The sequence below is a fragment of the Hermetia illucens genome, chromosome 4, assembly GCF_905115235.1.
Source record: "Hermetia illucens chromosome 4, iHerIll2.2.curated.20191125, whole genome shotgun sequence".
Lineage (NCBI taxonomy): Eukaryota > Metazoa > Arthropoda > Insecta > Diptera > Stratiomyidae > Hermetia > Hermetia illucens.
The window spans coordinates 17266998-17290798 of record NC_051852.1 but is presented as its reverse complement, the minus strand read 5'-3'; the positions used below and the strand labels follow the sequence as shown (position 1 = coordinate 17290798).

The 23801-nt window shown below is 44.1% G+C and overlaps 1 protein-coding gene across 1 annotated transcript in view; it reads left to right on the top strand.

Moving 5' to 3' along the window:
* Positions 1–23107, top strand: part of LOC119654921 — an 89875-nt gene extending 66768 nt beyond the window's left edge. Inside the window, exons 6-9 of the mRNA XM_038060570.1 lie at positions 15334–15692; positions 15765–15935; positions 16027–16177; positions 22308–23107. Of these exons, the coding sequence (XP_037916498.1) occupies positions 15334–15692; positions 15765–15935; positions 16027–16177; positions 22308–22966 (1340 nt within the window). The 3' untranslated portion in view covers positions 22967–23107. The remainder of the gene's footprint in view (positions 1–15333; positions 15693–15764; positions 15936–16026; positions 16178–22307) is intronic.
* Positions 23108–23801: the final 694 nt, after the last annotated feature.

Here is a 23801-nt window from a genome sequence, read left to right as displayed (position 1 = left end):
GGTGTTTCCCACTCCCTTGCGGCTCAGGGCATCTTGTATCTCTGTGTGCGATGCGTTGTCGAATGCTCCTTCGATATCCAAAAACGCGCACAGTGCAATTTCTTTTGTTTCTATGGCATCCTGTAGTACCTCAGCTGATACAGAGCAGTTTCAGTTGATCGCCCTGCCCGGTAAGCGTGCTGACAGTGATGTAGGGGATTACGCTTTAGAACGTTAGTTCTAATACTGTTGTCAATGACCTTCTCCACCTTCTCCTTTTCATGGTGAAAAGGATCCTTTTTACTTTTTTACTTTTGCCCGTCTCCATGCCCTTGGTATGTATCCCAGTGCTATGCTCCCCCTTACCACCCTCAGAAGAGACTCTAAGATAATTCCTAGGCCTCTCTGGATAAGTGCTGGAAAAATGCCATCTACTCCGGGAGATTTCAGTGGTTTAAAAGTTCCCACTGCCCATCTTAGCCTAGCTTCTGAGCATACCTCTTTTGCTAGTTTCCAGCTCTCCTTCCTTCCCCTTTTATTCGTTGTTGGGGTGTCAGGCAGATTGTTGTCGCTTGCCACCGTGGGGTAGGACCCCAGGAAATGAGTTCTGAGAAGCGGATGTATCCTGTCCTCCTCATTCTCGGTAAATGTCCCATCTTCCTTTTTCAAGCAGACAGAGGATATTCCCCCGTCTTTGGCTACAACCTTGTACAGCCTGGTTGCTTCTGTGATCTGTTCGATCCCTTCACAGAATTCTCTGAAGCTGTTCCGTTTTGCTTGCCTGATCGCGTTGCTATACGCATTCAGTGCATTTTTGTACCTCCGCCAGTCCCCGGTTTGTGGTGCCCGGTTGAAGAGTTTCCGTGCCTCTGTTCTCATTCTGACCAGGTTGCTGTTCCACCATGGTACATCCCTTGATGACTCAACTGTTTTAACGCCTGTTGTAACGCCCTCTTCTCACAGTACTTCACCAGTTTAGCAACTTGTTCCGGTAGAGCCCAGATTTCGTCTCCTGGGAAGTATCGCGATGCCACGACTGCCTCTCGAGTGCCCCTCCCGGCTTCCCGGTCTCCAATCAGGAACTCTGAAAGACATATATATTTCAAATTACGTTTAAGAATTATGCAAGCACTTGGTTTTTCACAAAAAGAGTCCTTGCTTGACGTCCCAACTTCTCCCTTCTTGGGTGTAATCACATGGTTCTCAGTATTTCGGAGATGTGCTTCCACCTGATTAACCAGTTTGTATGCGGTACTGGGTCCCGCTTTATTGTTTGTAGTTTTTCTATTTTTATTGTTGGTACTTATTTTATTCCCCAGTGTAGGAGTTAGGAGATCTGCCGTTCCATAGCCGGTAGTACGGTAAGGTCTAACTTACTCACTGAGGCGACCAGGTATCAGTGAGGCTCCGTTCGAATACAGTGAGTTACCCCCGACTGCAAACTATCCAATGAGCACGGCTCGCATGACACCCTGAATTGGGGGAGGTGTTTTTCGACTCCCCAGTTTAGATCCGCATCATTTTGTTAATAGTAGGGTCACTTCGGACAGGGTGTGGCTATTACCACTCACTAACGGTCTTGGCAGATGAGAGGCTTGGCCCCTGAAAAGGCACACTTCGCCCTAGAGGAGAGACAACTCACTCTCAGAGAGAGATAGGTTGGCCTCATGGAGATATACTCCGCTTCAGTCTATCCTGCAGTGCACTGCTTGACTGGGTAGGATTTGGTTTCAAATCCTGGAGGCAAGCTTCAGTCAAAGCGGTGCTGCCACCACAATATGTCACGAAGTCCGCAATATAATTACAGAGTCCATGACAGACAGCTCATATAACCGCTTACGCGAGCAATTAATAAAGCGGATATGTGACAGCCAGGAGGAGAAAATGAGACAGCTCATCGAGCGTACATATATGGTTGACGAGAAACCCTCCCTGTACTATAGCTCCGGAGCCGCCGATGAGAACTCTATAGTTAAGACGCCTGTCATCTGCTGTTCAACCGATTAAGGCGACAATGGATGATCATCCACTACGAACTGCAACCGGCTTAGCTGACCAGGTCTACGCTACATTTCCCTCAAATATCATGAAAACGACATCCTCAGCTGCGAAAACCCATTTAACGGAGCTAGTCCAGCAAGGATTACTTAACCAAGCGCAGCGATTCAGCACAATCATTGAATTCCCCCGAAAACGTGAGTCACAACATTGGTGCGGTCGGCATTATCTACGTGTTTCCGGCGGCTTAGAAATTCGTTCGACGAGACTTTGACTTCTGAGGCGCTTCCTATCGATTCAGCGGCGCATATGCGACGAGTTACGGTCCACCGAGCCTCCGACCTTGCCTCGTTCCATCGCGCAACAACCAGTATCCGGTCTAGGCCTGCCACAATAAGGAACTCCAGACATCCCGGTTTTGCATCGAGGTTCACCAATTCGATATTCCTAAAACCTGTCTAGCGTGCTGACCTACGCCATCACTCCATCTCAGACAGGGTCCGCCTCGTCTTCTTTTTCTACCATAGATATTGCCCTTATAGACTTTCCGGGGTGGATCATCCTCATCCATACGGATTAAGTCACCCGCCCACCGTAACCTATTGAGCCGGGTTTTATCCACAACCTGACGGTCATGGTATCGCTCATAGATTTCTTCGTTATGTAAGCTACGGAATCGATCATCCTCATTTAGGGGGCCAAAAATTCTTCGGAGGATTCTTCTCTCGAAGGCGGCCAAGAGTTCATAATTCTTCTTGCGAAGAACCGAGATTTCCGAGGAATACTTGAGGACTGGCAGGATCATTGTTTTGCACAGTAAGAGCTTTGACCCTATGGTGAGACGTTTCGAGCGGAACAGTTTTTGTAAGCTGAAATAGGCTCTGTTGTGACAACAACCGTGCGCGGCTTTCATCATCGTAGCTGTTATCGGTTATGATTTTCGACCCTAGATAGGAGAAATTATCAACGGTCTCAAAGTTGTAGTCTCCTATCTTTATTCTTCCCGTTTGACCACTGCGGTTTGATACTGTTGGTTGGTTCGTCTTCGGTGCTGACGTTGCCACCATATACTTTGTCTTGCCTTCATTGATGTGCAGCCCAAGATCTCGCGCCGCCTGCTCGATCTGGATGAAGGCAGTTTGTACGTCCCGGGTTGTTCTTCCCATGATGTCGATATCGTCAGCATAGGTCAGTAGTTGGGTGGACTTAAAGAGGATCGTACCCCTCGCATTTACCTTAGCATCACGGATCACTTTCTCCAGGGCCAGGTTAAAGAGGACGCATGATAGGGCATCCCCTTGTCGTAGACCATTGTTGATGTCCAATGGTCTTGACAGTGATCCTGCTGCTTTCATCTGGCCTCGTACATTGATTAGGGTCAGCCTAATCATTCTTATCAATTTCGCCGGGATACCGAATTCTCTCATGGCCGTGTAAAGTTTTACCCTGGCTATGCATAGGCGGCTTTAAGGTCGATGAGAAGATGGTGCAACTGTTGTTCAAATTCCAACAGTTTTTCCATCGCTTGCCGCAGAGAGAAAATCTGACCTGTTGCTGATTTGGCTGGAGTGAAGCTTCTTTGGTATGGGCCAATAATCTGCGACATCGCCAGAGCATAATACGCTGGAATCTGTTGGAAACAAAATTCGTTTGGCGACGAACCGCATGAACCCAACTTTTTTAGATTTCAAGACGGAAAGCCTCGGACAAAGATGAAAGTTGTGTATATGGATCAATAGGCAAAGTATCAGTCAAGTCCTCACCCGCGTGAACAAACCACTGATACACTATTGCAAACCAAGGGCCGAATTTTGAAACATGGTACGGCTGGATAGTACCGTACAGATTGTTGCTGCTGAGATTATGGGGGATACACAACATGACTATATTCGGTGTAAGAAAATTTTACACCCCTCCTTTTGCATGTATGAGGACTCCCCCCCCCCCCTCCCTTAATCTCAACGAACCAAAATGTCACTCACTACATGTTTGGGGGTTCACAGTGTCCATCTTCTCACCAAATTTCGTGTCAATCGGTATAGCCGTTTCTGAGAAAAGTGCATGTGACAGACAGACAGGCAGACTGCCAGACAGACAATGAAATTGATGTTGCCATTATATGTGAATATTATTATACAAAGACTTCCACAGTGGTGTCATTGTATCAGACAGAAGGGGCAAAGCGGAAATCTAGACTTGCGGAAACCGAGCGATCGAAAATGCGTGCTATAGGCCAGAAGACGGGCTCACACGAGCTAAGGTAGGCGGCATTCATATATTCAGCTGCTACGCTGGGCCGTTACAACCGAATAATAATAGCTGGCGATTTTACCGCTTGGGCCGAAGATTAGGGTAGTTGCGAAACAAATGCTGGAGGCCGCATATTGCTCGAACTAATTTCACGTCTGAATGTCGTTCTGGCAAATACTGGCGACATCAATACTTTTCGGAGACGGGATATGGGATCGGTGATAGACTCTACGTTTGTTAGCGATACATTATCTAAGGATCTCCAATGTCACGTGAGCGTGGAATATACGCAAAGTGACCATCAGGCTATCATCTCCCAGATGGAACGTACGACAGGAGCAAAGCGAATCAAGAAAACTACAGTATCGGGTTGGACATCCAAAAAACTTGATAAAGAAATGTTCGAGGAAATACTTCTACACGAAGCGATGCCAGTGGCAAATGTATGAGAAAAAGCGCCGCAGGTTCTTGAAAAGATACAAAAAGTGTGTGACGCTTCCATGCCCCGCCGCACGGTACCCAACAAACGAATGCCCAACTTCTGGTGGAATGCCGAAATCGAAGAATTTCATAAAGTTTCCCTTAAAGCCAGAAGACACAGCCAACGTAGCAGAAACCGACCTAAGTCTGAACAGTTGCACAACCGATATAAGAAGGTGAGAAAAAAATTGCCAGTAGCCATCTCTAGAAGTAAAACTAAACACTTCAAGAGGTTATGCAAGGAAGCGGACTTCGACCCATGGGGAGGTGCATATAAAGCAGTTATGGCATCAATCAAGGGTAAGCGCTCACCGCCGATCAATAAACCCTGATTTGTCGCGGGATATCATTAGCACTCTCTTTCCACAAGTTTCAAGTGAATCGAACCTACCCACTGTCCAGATAGATCCCGGTGAAATTCCCGAGGTAACTAGTGAACAAGTCCTGGAAGCCGCGAAGAAGATTGCCGAGAATAAAGTCCCAGGTTTAGACGGCATTCCGAATAAAGCACTGACAGTGGCCGTCGAAACAGTTCCAAAGTGGTTCGCTGAAACATTTACGACATGCCTCATAGATGGGATTTGCCCGGAAGAGTGGAGAAAACAGAAACTTGTGCTAATCCCGAAGCCAAATAAACCGTCGTCTTATAGACCTATATGCCTGCTAAACGGGATCGGTAAACTTTTCGAACGGGTCATCTTCAATCACAGAAAAGGAGGGTGGTCTCTCAGACAGGCAGTTCGGATTCCGAAAGGCAAGTTCTACTGTCAATGCGATATGCATGGTGACGGAACTTGCGGGAAAAAGCAATAGAGGTCAATAAATCTTGCGCGGTAGTTACTCTCGACGGCTTTAGCCAGATTGGGCGCTCCTAAATACCTGGAACGCATAGTCATGGAGTTTCGCCGGGAGAGGATACTGTGTTAAGGTTCGGATGATGGACCTAAGATGTATACAACAACCTGCGGGGTTCCACAAGGATCAGTCCTCGGTCCTCTGCTATGGATAATAATATATGACGGAATTTTAAAGTTGCAACTACCCAAAGGAGTGACAATCATTGGCTTCGCAAACGACATCGGAGAGACTATCGTAGCACAAGATATTTATGAGATTGAGGTACTCACAAACGAGGCAATTTTTGAATTCAGGACTTGACTAGAGGAAGCTGGTCTGACACTCGCGGAGCATAAAACCGAGTTAGTTTTGATTACCAAGCCAAGGAAGCAAACGTCGATTAAGATCAGGATTGGTGAACACATCATACAGTCGCAGCCAACGCTTAAATACCTAGGCGTCGGCTCTTTATCTCAAGAATTGTCAGCTCCATCTTGCTTTATGCAGCTCCAATCCTATACCTATAGTCGGCAATCGGGACGAAGTGAATCTACGAGTATTTTGGAATGGCAAAAAAGATGGGATGTTTCACCTAAAGGACCCTGAACACACTGGGTTATTTCAGATGCCTCTAAATGAATCAAACGAAGGGACAATGAGGTTAGTTACCACCTAACTCAATTCCTAAGCGGACACGGAGAGTACTGTGCATACCTTTATCGCTTCGGTCGTGACGACTCCCCGTATTGCCCGACATGCATGATGATTCCGGAGGATGCGAAGCATGTTGTTTTTAACTGCCAGCGATTCGCTGCACACAGAGCGGCAGCAGAAATTGACGCCGAGTCACGGTTGACACCCGAGAATATGGTGGACCACTTGCTAGCCTTTGAAACATCTTCGAGGGCGGTGGAAAAATTAATGAAGGCGATCCACAATCTGCTGAGGAAGGAGGAGCTTCGGTGGAAAGTTACAAATAACGACACGAGGCGCAGTTCGTAACTGATCCTGCTCCGCAACGTAATACCGAAATGGCAGTTCCGCGAGATAAGCGAAGGAGAAGGAGGTGGTTTTAGTAAGCAAAAGTCTCACATAACCGTATGGTAGGAGCCAGCGGTAGGTTTGAACCTTTCCACCTTTCAACGTATAAAAAAAAGACAGACAGACAGAACCGATTTTAGTAAGGTTCTGTGTTGCAAATTCCACTGCAGCCAAAATCAACATAATATGACGTCACAAGCAAGACTTAATGCTGTCTTTGGGGAATTATCACATTTTGAAATTGCATTCTCATTGACACCAGTCAACCTTTAACACGAATTTTTGGATCCTGCTGATTCATATATCATTACAACTTGACTGCTGATTACCTATCATTCATCATTGTCACTTTGGACTTTCCCCATGTCCTCCTGATTTGCATTTATCGGACTTTTCACCCCCTCTCGTCCTTTTTCGACCCTTTAACCAAACGAATTACGCTTTCAGTGATAATGTCCCATTAACAGAGCTTTCTCGTTTTGTATCCTATTTTTGTAACTGACTTAAACTTTATTTATCTTATTTCGGCTTTTTTTGTTATTTGAGGTTATTGCTTCCAGGAGATTGCTCCTTTCAGGGTCATATGTGTAAAAAAGCCTTTGCATGTCAAGCTGAAATTAAATTTTATTCGGAGCTGATATAAAATCGATTGCTGTTATCACTCCTTGCCTTCTAATGGAGTCAGAATATTCTCTCTTTGCCGGCAATCTAGCGGCATTTCAAGGGGGTAGAGATAAATGTATTGGAAAAGTTGTAAAAATCTTGGAAATTTTCCTCGGGTTATTTGGGAGCTGAATGCAAATATTTATTTATAAATGCATTGGAATTCGTTTGGCATCAAACATTGGAGGAGGAAATTTTATTGATTCAACTTATCCAAGCGAAGTTTATGAATATTTAACTATTTTGAAATTCAATCTTGTTTCTGATATTAATTTTACCAAACGGGGTATGTAGTTATTATACTTTCTAACTCATTCCATATTCTTCATTTTGAAGAGTTAGATTCATTTAAGCATCTGCAGTGAAAGTCGAATCTCGTCTTTCTGTGGGTGTATTGCTTTCGGGGATAATTTTTGGGGCTCGGCTCTTTTTATGTTGGCGAAAAATCTCAATTCTTAGTGAATATAATTAATCGCTTAGAACTAGGCTTTTGAAGTAGATCTTTCAGAGAGAATATGGGTTAATACTGTAGATGCTAATCTTTGGAGGGAACATTGTTTTCAATTTGTCAGGATCAGGCTGCGATATCATCTGCAGGCGTAGAGATTATTAGGTTAGTTTGGTATGGCAGTTACAAGGTATAAATAGGTGACAGATATCATGTTCTTGCGTAATGCTTAATTGCTCCTGGAAGTTAATCTTCCTTTTTCTCTTTAAAAGAAAAAGAAATAGATGCCTTACTTATCATGAAAAAGCCTATGACCTGAGAGTAAAATGCAATCTTAATCGATGCGCATGCCCTTCGACCGCTCGTCAATCATCCAGTTCCCCGCCCCTGAAAGACCGTTGTATCTTTCCCCAAGGGAAAAGCCCACTTCTCGTTTTTATTCAACTTGGACTCCAGCCGGGATTACCTGCTGGAGCCACTTTAAGGCACCCTGGTCTGGGCACTCCAAAGAAGAAGCCCATCGCGAAAACCTTGATTATTAAATCTTGGTTTCGGTACAAACTCCAGGATTTTTTTCACTGACATTCCGGAGGATAGCAAATTGTCCCTCTGACACGGCAACAGTCAGAAAGACTGAGATTGCAACTTCCGCATACGTTCTCTTCCTTCCCGCCTTAGTGTTCGTATTCCTATGGGAGGGATCAGCTTCGTTGAGATCTCCCTCGCAGATTTGATCACCTTGCGGGACACCGGTCCTAATCCCCGCGGGACACGCGGATGTAGGCCCTGATGCGGATCACAGCGTTGTCTACCACAGAAGTGTTGGTCTTACGCTTCTTGCGCGCATTACCGCTGTCAGAAGAGTCCGGTACGTCCAGTGTAGGTCTCACCGGGGCTACCAGTTTATCCACACATTCCACCGGAAATTCCGCTTTCCTGTATCCGATTTCTCTGGACATTATCGCACCTAATAGTACAGCCATGTTCATGTCCTCATTCCCAAGGCTTCATCTTTCTTGGCAATGCCTTCTGAGGTTCACAGTGCCCGGGCGTTTGGGTCCATTTCCACATACCCGCATTAAACCAATAGCAACGTCACCAGCTTGCCTTTCTTCCGGTCTTCCCAGTAAAGGTGAAGGAGGCAGGATTCAGCCTGCAGTCCCTCCTCCTTAGTGGCTGAAGTTCCCTTTTTCCGAACTTTCCTCTTCCGTTTGTAGAGTAGATTTGGACTATAGTAACCAAGTTGATAGCTACCGTACTTTTCTTTTTGGCTGGTTTCGTTGTAAGCAGTAAATGGAAGTCTACAAATTTCGCCATAGAAGGACATGAATGTGATGAAGCCTGCAAAACCTGTTCCCCGGCCGCGATGTGATTGCTCCTGATCGTGTGTGGATTCGAGATCTGTGACCTCTTACCACTTGGAGAGTTTAAATCCCTAGTTTCCATATTCATGTTTGGATACCCTAAGTGTAGTAGTAAGCTACTACAGGCTCCTCGGACAAGCTAATAACTATTGTCAGAGCGACATATGATGGCACAAAATGCAGGTGCTGCATCGAGATATAATTTCTCTGGAATTTAAAATTCAAAACGCAGTGTGCCTGTGTGTTATCGGTTCTTACTGCCTTGCCCCGAGGACGTAGAGGAGTTCAATGACATCATGACATCTTTAATCAAACACCCCGACTACGCTGATGACATCTGTTGGTTTTTTCACTGGGTTATGGAGCTTGGACAAATGGCTCTGGGTTAGGCAAGTTGCGTTGGATAGAAAATAAATACCAACAAACTAAAGTTGTCAGTTTGACGGGTCACACAGTGTCTGCATTAATGGTTAGAAATTGAATGCGCTGATCGTGGACGTGGTTTCTCCCGACGATGCCATCGAATTGGATTTTTCCCGACGTATTAATATCGCTTGATCCGAATATGCATTTCTTTCAAAATCACGATCAAGTTGAGATTATTCTGTGTTACTATAGGGCAATAACCCTCAAAAGCTTCGAGCCTTCGTCAACAGTTGTATGCAACGTCATCGGGGTATGTTGGGCTGATACTATTTCGAACAAACTACATGGTCGGCGCACAGGCCAGTTATCGTGGGCGATGTGCTCGGAAAGCGGAGTGGATAGGTCACACATTAAACAGGGGCGACAATTTCATTGCTGGCTTCATTTTTCTCACTCGTCCAAAATGTAAAACTAGTGGGTCACCCCAGGAGTGATTGAAGCAGAACAACACGGGTGCTGGAAAAGGTGGACCGGTTACGATGGAGCTAATATGTGGTGGACACCAAGGGATGAATGCGATATATGTAGAATATAGAACCTTCTTGCTCTTTAGTCAAGAGGTGTAACTCACCATCTCACAGGTCTCAACATTTGACGCGCCTCCATTTCGCTCTCCAGCGTAGGAAGGAAATTTTAGGACTATCGTAACAAACCCAAAATTCCTTAGAGTTTCGCGACAGGAACTGCGTTATATTCTTAACTAGTAACTGTCAGGATCTCAAATAGTGTTCTAACCAGATGAATCAATAAACTGACCAGAAGTTGATACTATACTAGGACCTACTATTCTAGGGATGCGGTGTGAGCAGATTACTTGTTTCTCTGTATAGTCTATCTAAGACTACTTCGGATATTCAGATATTTTTGTTCAGCTCCTCGTGACCCGACCACCCCTTTGGACTTTGACAAAGTCTTCTTGCTCAGGGCTGAAAAACAGAAAGATGCCAACGGAATTCCCTAAATAAAATCGTCTTAACTTCCTGCTTCTACCAATAGTGGCAGAGAACTAGTGTTGTCTCCACATGGTTTCGTTGTATGCTGCAGTTCCAAAGTGCAGCTGTTAGGGGTTTAACTTTCATTTTGGCATGCAACAATGTTTAACCACGCGAAGGCAGGGCAACGTCAACGTTTCAGTTTTCTAGTTTCACAAAAAGTTCGATTTTCTGCTGATGATTAAACTGTGTTTTACAGTGGTAGCATGGTTCGCTTAAACATCGAGACAACTGTTTTCTCCTTTCTGTCACTATTCTTTTCTGGTCACCTGCTTTTTATATATATATAAAAGTCAAAAGGACTTCGGAATACAAGAAAAAGTTGTTTAAATCAGAAAATTAACGGAGAAACTGAATAACACCAGTGATGTCTTTGCATGTATCTCCAACTGCAAAGATGATGCTATTCGCTTTTACATTACAAGGGAAATAGCACTCCAAGAAATGGGGGGGGGCTATCACCTTCAAAAATGATATCACATTTAAAGAAATTAAATATGATATTGACCAAGATATCATCATTGCGGAAACGTGTAATCTTCAACCTAACATGACTGTGGTATCCGTTTATTTTCCCTTTTAAACCGTCCCAATACGATGATCCTTGGCGACCTGAACGCCAAGTCCACAGCCTTTGGGAATACTGTTAACCAGGCAAAAAGTAACATACTTCTACGGGAGTTTTGTAATTGTGATTTTCGAGTATTAAATGGCAGTGATAAAACCTTTGCAGTAGCAACCCTAACAGAGAGTTTCAGGTCCTCAGTCCCGGATATTTGCCTTATCAACTCTCAGGCGCTGGCACTGGAAAACCTTAAAAGACTAGTCAAACAGTCATCACAAGCCAATTCTCCTACAAAGCTAATCATTTACAGTCCAACCAGGTTTCAAAATTACCAGAAACAAATTAAACAATCCAATTGGAAATATGCAACCACGGGACACCATTGAAGGCTTCACCCATAGTATCCAAGAGAAATTGAAACTTGCAACGTTTAAGACACGTTAACGCACGCAAGAAAAAATGAGTGCTCTATGGGATTTTAGGTGGACTTCTAACTTCAAGAACTTCCTCAGAATAAGAAACGCTTTAGAAAACTGGAGGAAAGAAATTAAGAAAGCCAAAAGGAAACAGCTCAAAAGGCGCCTGGGGCTAACCAAATCCTTCCAAATCGTTCCTAAATTGTTTTTCCGCCAAAAAATGATCCAAATGCTTAAAAAAGTGGTAGTCGATTGGCGAAAGGTCCAGTGAATATGGCGGATGAGGCAGAGTCCCATACTGCAATTTGTTCAACTTTTTAACCGTTGTTCTGGATACATGAGGTCGTGCATTGTCATGAAGGAGTGTCACACCATCTCTGTTGACCAATCTCGGTCATTGAATACTCAAATTTTGGTGCATTTCCTCGAGTTCGGCATAGTATTTCTGTGCATTTATCGTTTCTCCAGGTGTCAAAAAAGAATAGTGGATATCTCCAGCTGTAGACCACAAAACAGTCACCATTACCTTCTTCGGATGGAGGCATATGCTTCGGCGGCTCATCAGCATCTAGCCATTGTGCTGATCGGCGACAATTGTCGTATAATATCCACTTTTCATCACATGTCACTATTCTGTGCAAAAAGGTATCGCTTCTGTTGAGGGTGAGTAAAGAACTGCAAATTTCCTTTCGAAGCGCCATGTTTTGCTTTTCACCTTTCCAAGTTGTTGCATTTGCCGGGGAACTGTCGAATAGTGTACGCCCAGTTTCTTTGCAATGTCTCTCACAGACTGCCGTGTGTAGGATTCGACTAGCAAACGCAGCTCGTCGTTGTCAATCGATGGTCCTGGATGTCCACGTGGCTCACTTTGAAGGTTTACGTCTCCTGACCGGAATTTTTCAAACCACCGCCGTGTGCTTCATTCGCTTACCGTATCAGGTCCAAATGCGCTGTTAATGTTCTTGGTCGCCTCCGCTGCTTTATGACCGAGTTTGAACTCATACAAAAAAAGTATACGTTCTTGGCTCTTTTCCATCCTTTTTGCTTTCTAACTGAAATGACTCCATGATTAAATGTAGGAGTATTTATACTTTATTATCCGACAACAACAGCGCCAACTGGTGGTGGTTTGATAAAGGAAAATCGCAACTAACTTCACTTGATTGGCAAATCGGCCATTTCATGTGCAATAACCTAATACAGGCATTTGGAATCCCTATTGCACTCTCTGGCAATATGGCATTTCTTCCCACTTCTTCTGCATCGATCGAATCGATCAATGCTGCTGGTGCATGCCTTCACGAAGTGGCCAAACATGAGGCATTTAAAGCAGCTCTTTAGTGAAGTTTGTTCTCTTACACAGCAGACAACCTATCCAATCCGAACCCTTCCGGAGTCAACAACATCTGCGCTGCTTCCGCCGGTACTTGTATTGTGGCCGTTTGAGTGCCACCATAGGCTTTTCGTAGGCTCACAACAGACTCCTCTGTAAGTTTTTTCAACTTGAATTGCTCCTTCAGAGCAGTACAAATTTTTTCTTTCGATGTCACTTCATCGAAATCCTTACATTGTATATAGATCTCATGCTTTTGGGCACGCACTGCGGCATTCCCCCCAAGTGAGTTTTTCATTTGAGTGCGAAAGTCATCAGTGTTGCCTACGCTGGATCTTTTCAGGTCCAACATCAGATCCCCTTTCTGGGTTCTTCGGATTCGGTTTTAGGTCGTGATCAGCTTTGACCTTTTTGAGTATCTCCGCGTAGGGCAGATTGCCCTTACTGGAGATAACAATCGCATCTGGACGAGTTCGCACTTTTGCTTTTCGTTTCGCTTTTTTGTTGGTAACTTAAGTCCAACCAACTTTTTTGTTCGTTTTGGGCTTCGCAACGCTGGTCGAGTTTCCTACATTCGCTGTACGCTTTCCTTCTTCTGAGCTCTTGGTGCTGGTTTTTAGAATGTCCTGTCCGCCTTTTTTCTTCTTAGGCGCCTAGTGATTATTTATAGGATCCCCCTCTTTTTTACGTACTCTTTTATTTCGCCGTGATTCGACAATAGTACGGTTAGGCGTCACTTGGGTCGCTTGTGATACTGTTAGCACAGCGGAGTTCGACGTATCCTTATTATGCTTTTCCTCTATCTGCGATCTATAGCCCATACATTCAAAAGAGGGGTTACATTTTTTCTCATCAAATATAGTCATGTGGGGTATCAAATTAAAGGTCTCGGTTAGTATTTTCCGAAGCTTAGTTTTGACATTTGTTGGAAAGGTGGGGAGAGCGGAGGGTTGAAAGTGATCATTTCTTTAACGGACCCATTCTCAGAAAAGTCTAAAAAAAAGGAAACTGCCACTGGATGGTGCCTAGGCGTAAACCTTCAATACCGACACCTGTTCAAATAAAGTTAAGCAGTTACATTACTATAATTTTTAGTAATTGCCTGGGAAACCACCCTTAAGTTCACCCGATAATCACGAAATTTTGCAGCAATGTAGGCTAACAGCATAGAGCATGATCCTACCAAATTTGTTGAAAATGGCACTATTACTAACAAAGTTATAATAGGTCAAAACTGTCGCTTCTGTGCAAATTCAAGACTTTGAATGTCAATATCATTTGAAAGTGAATATCTTCACATAATATATGCATATATAACGTGCTACGTACTAATGGGACAAATGCACGCTCAAATCTCTTTATAAGAGGGGTACACAAAACCATTCATACCTGAAGCGTCTAGCTTCCGGTTTCCCGACTTTTTCTAAATCTCTTTCCTTTGATTTATCATTGCGCCCAAGATCTTTCTTCATTAATTTTACTAGAGGACAGTGATTAGAGCTAATCTGCAAAAGACTCATCTGAATTGCGTCTGACCGAGATAGCCTTACATGGCCCTGTTCTTGGGGTAATATCTTTGACTGAATCCGATTGTGATAGCTTTGTGGTAATTGTGAGTAAACCATATAGAGGATTGCGTTCCTTGTGGTGTCCATAACTAGTTTGAATGTTAGGTCTGATTTTAAATTGAACCAGTATTGAAAGAGGACCATTGGATTATGCCTAAATGGAGCTCACGTTAATTCGACCTGGACCTTCATGTTCATGAATCTTTCAGTCTATGTATCTTTTGGTCTATCTGATCTGTACTTTCACCACAAACATTAAACTTCAACCCCAAGAACTTCTGAACATTCCCGTCCATACAATTATATACAAGAAGGGCTTCCCACAGTTCCAAGCATGGATATGCTGCTATAAATACATTTCTCTGATCGATTGAATAAGATGGTTCTCGCATCTTCCATCAACACCTGTAACTTCTTTGTTACATTCATAATTCATCACTGTCATGGCTATCAGGTTAAGCAATGACTATATAATTGTCTTCTCGGTTAATTTTTCATTGTAACTTTAGCAATTTGCAAAGTAATTTATAATCACAATGAAAACGCTCATCCGTGACACGGCAAATCCACCCCTTGACACCGAATATCTACCCCTTTGAAATCCGTATCTACTCCATGACACCGCACATCTACTCCGTAGCAAAAGTTGCATTGCTAATTAAGGTGAAATTGTAGGTCAGATGAGCTAAAAATGAAGGTACGCCTCCAGTAAAGCAGCTGGTTGGCAGTATCATAGTAGGACCAGGCAAACTAGTATATAAGGCATTAATGGACTTTTCAGGGCAATATAATTTTTTAAACAAATCCTTAAAGTTGAAGCGGATCAATATCCGAAAAAGCTCTTAAAGTACCCGTTTGAATAAAAGATACATAAATTGAGAAGACATTTCATTAAACATCCTTTCCACTATCACACAAATGCCCCAATAAATATATTCTCAAATTTATCCTCGATTCCATCCCAATTTTCTAGCCGACAAAGCCTGCGAGAAATTCAATAGGAAAGCAACAGTACGAATGAGTGTGCGAATAATCCACCGACCTGATGCTCCTTCCAACTGTGAATCTGAGATTGGTTCCAACCTACCAAATAAACATCTCCTTCCCGTTCCCGATGGGCCATCCGATGGCTCCCATCAGAGTGTATCACCCGACAATCATCCTTCTAGCCTAGACGAAACCAAGAAATCGGAATATCGTAACGATGCCTTTGCGAAAATTCGTATATCCCCGAAAAACTTTAGGTTTAGCAGCCGTTTTGGAAGGAGCAAAAGTGAAGTGGAAAAAGGACCAAGTAACGTTTCCTTCAACTATAGTAAATCGTTTCATGAGGTGACTATAACCGTTTAACCTAAATGATTTCAGGATTATGTAGTGTGTAATCTGTGGTTTGATTGATTGCAGTATGATACTTGTAGCGGCCCCGAGGGGGAGGTTAATAAGCCATTCCTCCTGCAAGAAGGACGAGTCAGTCTTCACGCCAACTTGGATAAGTCTTGGTATGCACACGGCGAGGACGTTATCGTCACTGTAAACATTAAGAACGAGAGTAGAAAGACTGTGCGGAAAATAAGAGTAAGTTGATGCCTTATCTATCGTCATGTAAGGGGGAGCGAAATCTTTAAGGATTTCCATAAAAGATAATGTCATTCTTTCTGATTGCCAGGTATGCGCCATACAACACGTAGACGTTTGTATGTTTAATAACGGAAAATTCAAGAACATTGTTGCAGACTCCGATGATAACCCTATACCGGATCAAACTGTTGGACCCGGAAGTTCACTGAGTTCGACGTTCATACTTAAGCCACAAAGAGGTGAGTAAAATATGTTTACATTGTTAAACGTAGTCATAAGAGTGATATTGACAAAGACCTCCGGAGCGTGCGGAAGTTGAGCTGAGGTATTTGATAAGTAACATCATTCCAGCATAAATTAGGGTGGATTTTGACACCACATCGGATGATATATAATATCCCTGAAAGCATATGGAGGAGTTACGTCTGTATGGGTTTAACGTGAACACGTTTCCAGTAGACTTAATCCCACGTTCTTCTTAAGACATGGTTTGATTTGCTGACAACAACCAGAGCCCCGCTGAGACAAGCACAACGGTACCAGTCTTAGGCAGCTTAGTTTATTTATACTGGTGGGTGCAAGACTTACCTAAACCTCTACCGAACTTTGAGGTACGGCACCTGTATTGAACCGCAACACCACGTTTGAGACCCGAAGGTCTCTTATTCGCTTGAACGTAATCAACAACTCCCATGAAGCTCCCACAAGGGGGCCAATCGCAAACAACCGAGTTGAATTCACATGCTCCAGTATTTCTCTTGAAACATGAGAATTCAGGTTCTATACCGTAAGGTAAGGTTTCGTGACCAAAGCCACTTCTGATGAGTTCCCATGCAGATTCGGGTCTGATCTCCTTAATTAAGCTATGAAACATTTGCCTACTGCATCACAGTCAGCAAACAAAATTGAATGCGGCGTTTCCCGGCGCCACCACGAGGAGGTTCTCCACAGTCACTTGGTTTTGGTTTAGCCGACAGGGTAGCTGCCGCGTCTTCCCCGCCGCGCTAATGGTACTCATCCTTTCTTGGAATTTCGTGGTCTAATCATATCAGCAATGGCTCTTGGGCTCAATTACGAATGCGTTCCCATAGATCCAAATCGGCGTCACTTTCTTTGAGAAATTTGTTCAGTTTTGCCTAAGCTCACATCCTTGCTAACTGATGATGTTCTCCTTACGACCCCACAGCGCCTTCACAGAATATGGTAATTCCCCTGCAAGGTAGGTATCCAGGGTCGTTATGGACGTAAAAAGTGTCAAACTTTCGAGATGAACCATGAACATATGAGGGCTCAAGCGATGCCAAACCATCCTTTCAGGATAGGAACGATGAGTGACCAGTTAAAGGCGTATAATTTACCCGTGCCTCTACTTTGATTGCACATGCGTAAGATAATTGTCAAAAAGAAGATTGAGGGCAGTCGTGCAAACGAAAAAGCTGTGTCTTAGTCGGTAGAGGTGAGCTAATCATCTACGATGAAAGCAGCTGAAGAAGTCAAATGAGAACTTCACTGGTCTTGCCAGTCTCTCCGCGGAACTGTTCCTTACAGCCTTTACACTTTCGGCAGAGTTACTACTTCAACTTTTCAGTATATCCTGGTTTATCTGAAACGTTTCCCAGTAAGTGAAGAAGGTGATAATCGATAAGATTCCAAAAAAGACCTCCCATCTGGTGTGCGGTATTTTGAGCAATCTAGCTTCAGCTCTGGATCCTCTAGCACTACCCCCATCAACACCCCGCAGAATTTTCTTCGACATATGCGGAGTTCTGATTACAGATTTACCTGTTTTTCATTGGATTCGGCAACGTAAACAAGGAGTGTATCTGGAGTGTTCTACAAAGGAGGAGCATTTCGGAGAAACTCTGAACAAATGGAAATTTTCAGAACGACATATGACAGTGCAATACGTCAACTTCAGAAAAAATTTCAAGATTTAAAGCGGAGTTCAACAAGGTCACATTGCGGCCGACATTATTCTTTAAAAAACCCTGACATCTTTCCTCAAAACATCGACTAGGTTGATGATACTTGGTTGCTCACTCACCGGCGCATGGACCTTTGCAATTTGGCTCTGGATCTTCAAGAGGAGGCAGGAAATACCAGCAAAGCAAGGTTTCAGGCTAACTAGTCACCAGACTCTTTCTATCATAATTGGGCAGAATATCGAAAATTTCGATCCTTAGCAGAGTTTTTTATGGTAATGGTGATACCGAACTCGATGTTTAACTTTTTGGAGAAGGGTAATTGCATGCGTTTACGCACAGAGTCTGAGACTCCCACAACGGTTCGGCGTTGGACTACCAGCAAAACACCTCCCCGTCAGTAGAGAACTAGTCTGGAATCGTTTGATATAATACATTGTTTTGGGCTAGTTCTCTCGCTCGCCCTCCTTCAAGTCAGGGAATTCCTTCACCAATGGCAGGGGAGAAAAGGAAGGGAGCTGTTAGTTCAGGGAACCTTTGACATCCAGCCCCTTCTACTGTCGAGCTCAATCTTCTTCGCAACAAGAAGAACCCGAATGCGCAACACAACTCCATCTGCCAGTGTTCCTGAGCTCTTCTCTGACAACATTGCCTGAAGAGATCTCTACTGTGTCTGCGTAAAGTTGCTGACGGAGCCTATTCCACCTTTTATAAGAGAAAAAGTTGTTTTCGACGTCGTCCACCACTCAATCGCAGAATATACAATCTGTAGATCGTGCCTTCCAATCTTGTGGAGGTAAGACTAAAAACCTTCATGGCCACTTAGAATTTTGATAAGAAGACAGTCAATCTCACTATCCTTTCGGTTCAGCCACGAATCTAAATTGCTGGTGAGCCATGCAATTCATCTGCCTTTTGGCGTTGACGCTCTTCTCGAGCAACTATCTCTTTTAAATCTTCGCTCTTGCTGGTAATTTAACGTTCCTTAGCAAGGAGGGCAGTAGGAATCACTCTTTCGCCATCATGGACTTGTATAGTGCGATAAGCAGGCGCCACTCGCAAAGATCCCTCATTTCTGCACTTGGACCAGATGCTTATGATACACCTTTCTGCCAAGGGAATGCGCCCATAATCGTCATAAAACAGAATGAACTGCGTTGCTTCCATATGAAGACGTCTCCCACGTCTCCATATGAAGACGTCTGCCCCAAGATTCACCTTTGGCCCACTTAAGACAAAGACTTCAGTTGCAGCCTTGTCAGTTGCTTCTTTTGTTTACTGGAGAAAGTTCATCTCAGCCGAATACTAAACCAAGGTATTTGACCACAGGTTTCGACTTCCTAGTCAACTTACCCATCAATATGCGATGCAGGGTCAGGATTCTCATTCTGGTCCGGGTTTTCTTCCAGCGTAAGGTTGAAACCATGAGCAGTCAACGACCCCAAGCCTGCTTTGCATCTGTTCAACAGTGCGTCCGGCAATAAATGCCGCAATGCCGTCTACATAGCCGACCAGGCGCGACTCTTTTGGCATGTCGACTCTTGGCAGACTATCGTAAGAATCGTTTTAGAAGTCTGGCCCTAGAATGGATGTGCTACTCTCAACGTGATCTCCATCCTCCTCTCATACAACAATCTTTCAGATAATCTGTCAATATCCGTAAAAAATATCTCGGCACGCGGAATGAGTTTTCTAATCCCTCTAGCATATCTCTCCATTTCGGGTCAAGCATAAGCGGCGGTCGGTATGCAAACGGCAGCTCAGGGACTCATTTCCTTTGGCTGATTAGCGGAAACTTCACCACTTTCAGGAGACAAGGAAAAATGCTCTCTTTCAGCAGCAAATTAGATCATTCGCGGAACTTCAGTTTATAAACTTCCACCGGGATTCCATCAGGACCTGGCGTCTTTCTATTTCCTTTCGCCTTCCGCGCTGTTGACATCAATCCGTACGGTATGTTTGAGGAATAATGCTCGTTCAATACGGTTCATTTGGTCAATACTAAGTATGCAGTGTTTCAGCAGAGTCCTGGTTTTCCGGATAACAAGTTTATAGCTAAGCCACACGGGTCCCCATTTACCTCATTGACTAAGTTCTGAGAGTCGCTAGCTTTGCTTTTATTTATCGCACTGCGGAGTCTCCCTTTTGCTGATTTATACTTGGCGCATCCCTCCTCGCAGGTGTGTAAACGTTGTGCCAAACGGCGGAGCAGTTCAGCAATTTCTGCCGTCTACTAGTACATAGAAGATTTGTCATGGCTAGGCTCCTTCCGGGGCATGGAAGCCTCACATGCTTTCATTATCAGGTTCACCACTGAATTAACAACAGTGTCAGTTGGAACGCTACCACTTCCTGAGGCGCCCTCCAGCGCGACTCTGCCTGCTCCAAGACTTTCGACGAATCTCCCGATGTACACCTTCCCGGAATTGCACACGCAAGAAGAGCGCCAGGTTGGTGCACGCCGACAAATAGCGTCAACCACTTCGAACGCGAGGTACTGGTATTCACCCGCCGAGAAGTCTCCTTAAACTCACCACTCATGCATCGACGACGTCAGAGATTGGGACGCAAAAGTTACAACAGGGACGCTCCCTTCTCAGCCTGGCTACCAGAGCGTTGGTGTGAATCCAATATTTGTCCCGGTATTATTCGCTGATTGACATTAGAACAGCTTTTACCTCCGTAGCGAATTGCGCTAGTAGCTCGTGAGCAGGTGCATTCCAGTGCATGTTAATTTGTAGGATGAGGATCATGCTAATCTCGTCCTAGCCGAATTATCTCGGCGAGCTGCCAGGTATCTGTAGATGTGTTGATTTGATGGGGGAAGTAGTAGTGAATTGATCACGCTTTAATAAATAGTGATAAATACAAATACAAATACACGATCCCAGAGTGGAAAGAGGGAGACGCGTCTGAAGAAGACTTTTACCAAGTAGGCTCCAAGGCCCAAAAAAAAAGGCAAAGAAGGACAAACAACACGTGACGCCGTCAGAAACTCGTCGGTATAAAGACAAGGTGGCTACAAATCGAAATCGAAAGGACTAGACCGTGGGCTCTGCTCACTAAATCGACGGAAGGCAAGATACTTGCGGAAGCTTCCAGTAAAATCTGCAACAAAATGGAACAGAAGTGTCTTCCATATGGAAAACTAAAGGTGAATAGAAGTAATGAAAACTTGTTGTTTCTTTTCCGTTGGTGTAGGTATTTTATTCTTGCAAATACCGATATTTCGGGAACCACTTGTTCCCTTCATCAGTGCAAACAAGTTTTCAAAACTTGCAAGAATAAAATACCTACACCAACGGAAAAGAAACAACAAGTTTTCATTACTTCTATTAATTAATCGTTGGAAACACCGCATAATTTCACTCTAACTAAAGGTGGCAAAGTCCTCGTTTCATTAGACCCAAAGACAACTAGCAAGAATACGTTCTGCAAATCAGTCAAGAAGGGGGAGGGGTACCCGGGGTTCTCTGCTGCCCTTCTCAGCTTGTACCTCCCAGAGCTCCATATACCTTCCAAACGACTTCAAATCATTAGCTAATAACTGCTAAATTTTGGCTACGAAAAATGACGTCCCTAACATGTGGACTGGGTCCACAGCACCTTCGTCATCGTATGGGCTAAGGTAGTAAAGTTTCAACTGCATATTGATATATGATCTATTGATTAGACCATGATCCCATCCTCCTCAATAGTATGGTCATATCATCTGCACATACTTCTAAGAAGCAAGAATCAAGTTATTAAGCTCTTAGCTGGAAGTTCCTAGCCAAATGATGACTAGACCATACTGACAATCTACCCAAGCGATGTCAAACGGCTTCCTGATCTCTTCCAAAGACCCCCTACATCAGCAGACTAAAATGCTGCCAATAATATACCGCACACCGCACACGTTCATCAAAATGATAATTCCAACCACCATTTATTGGATCAAACGCAACTTCTCCGTAATATGAGCGACCACGAGGGGTATGTTCAAAGATTTTGGAATTTCTCGTCGATATATGCTATGCTAGCCAATGGTAGAACATAGACTCTCAGTGGGTACCGCTATCCATGAAACAGATAACCTCCGGTGAGACTTTGTGCCTAGAGCCACTGGAGATATGCCTGTATAATCTAAGCCTGCTCAAACCCATGGCAACGGCAGGAAGCGGGATGATCCTTCATCTCCTAGAAAGATTGGGCTTCATTGTAAGAGATTGCAAGGAAACCTCTTGAATGAAAAAGTCCTCTAACAAGTCGGTGTGGAGAAATGCAACCCAATTTACAATGAAGTTCGAGGCACTCAGAGGAAACTTGAGACATGGACCGGTTTCATCATCGAGAAGTCCAACATGGGCTAGATGGACCACTTTACTGCTTTCCTTTCCTAATTTAAATTTGAGTTCCAGGTAATGATAATGATAATTTTTGGAAAATTTCATCTTTTCATTTCCAGGCACTACAAAAAATTGGATCGCCCTTGAGGATTCTCTTCAGCGTAGTTCGGAACCCGATGAAATCACAGGATGCATTGCTGCCTCAGCTATAAGAACCCCAACCATGTGCAACTCAATTGGTAGCGGATTGAAAGGTGAACGCAACGTTTTTGCAATCTACGTTTCATACTATGTTAAAGTGAAGCTAACCCTAAGCGGAATGGGTGGCGAATTATCCTTGAAACTACCGTTTTCCCTCATCCACGTGGATAACTCGTCGAAATCCACACCCCATGTCCTCTCGCCTGCAGCCTTAAGTGATTCCACCTCCAAACAGACAATCGACAAATCACCGAGTACTCCTATTGATAAAGATAAAGATCAAGCAATTGAAGTCGCAAAGGATACCGCTGCCACGAATGAAGGCCGGAAAAAACAGATGGATCATATCGACTGCGTAGAAGAGGACATTCAACTATTACAGGAACTGACAGTAAAGACTTCGGTAAAGCGACGATTAGTTCGACATGAGAATGTGAAGGACTCCAGTGAGGATGAAGACGAAAAGGATAATCATGCGAGAGACTGTCCCGTTGAAGTGCCTAAACCGTCTAGTAGTGATGCATCTTCTGATCAGCAAAAAACAACCGTTCAAATCCATAAAACATCATCCACATGAGGTGTGTCCTTGGAATGGGAATAATGAATGGATTTCTACTGCGAATTGTTAATGTGTTTGGTGCTAAAACATATCTCCTATTGAATTGTTCTTAGGTTTTCCCCTATTGAATATGTTAGATATATTGAGAATAAAAGTTAAGTTGTGAAATGTTTGTGTATTCTGTTTTATTCTGTTTGATAAACAGAAACTGAAATCATATCATATAACCCCCTTAAGTCCAACGGGGAAGGAGGAAGAGCTGAGTGCGTTTGGGCGTAGCACAAAAATGCGTCGTTCACCGCAGCGATCAGCGAAAGAGGCGGCGAAGGTTGACATACCCGATGCGACAACGGGGCGCTCAAATAAAGACCGTGCGGAGATGGCAACTCCAATACCTTGTAGTGCCCCTGTTCGAAAGAAAGCTGAGTCAGAATCGCTAGTCCTGAGCAGATGGATTCGGACACAAACCGAGTGCAAGTGCAGTCGACCGTCCTAACTAGAGCCAAAGCGAAAGGCTCATCAGGAAATGCACAGCAGTGGTGCAGCGGATGCGGTTGGCAACGTTCCTCCAGAGGAATGTCAGCAAAGGCGTCAAAACGGGCTGATGGAACTGGAGGAACTATTGGACCGCATCTCGTTTTATAGGTGAACGTGGAGATCTGCGGAAGACGATTGAAGAGCAGAAATAGCCACACTCCCCGCTGAGAATGCTGCTTGTGACAAACGGACCGCAGATAGCCCACTGCAAAAGTGAACTATGGAAAAAGCGGAAAGAGGACGACGTGCCTGAAGGAGGTTTTATCGAAGTAGTTTCCAGGACCCAAAAAAAGAAGGCGAAGAAGGAAAAAAGGAA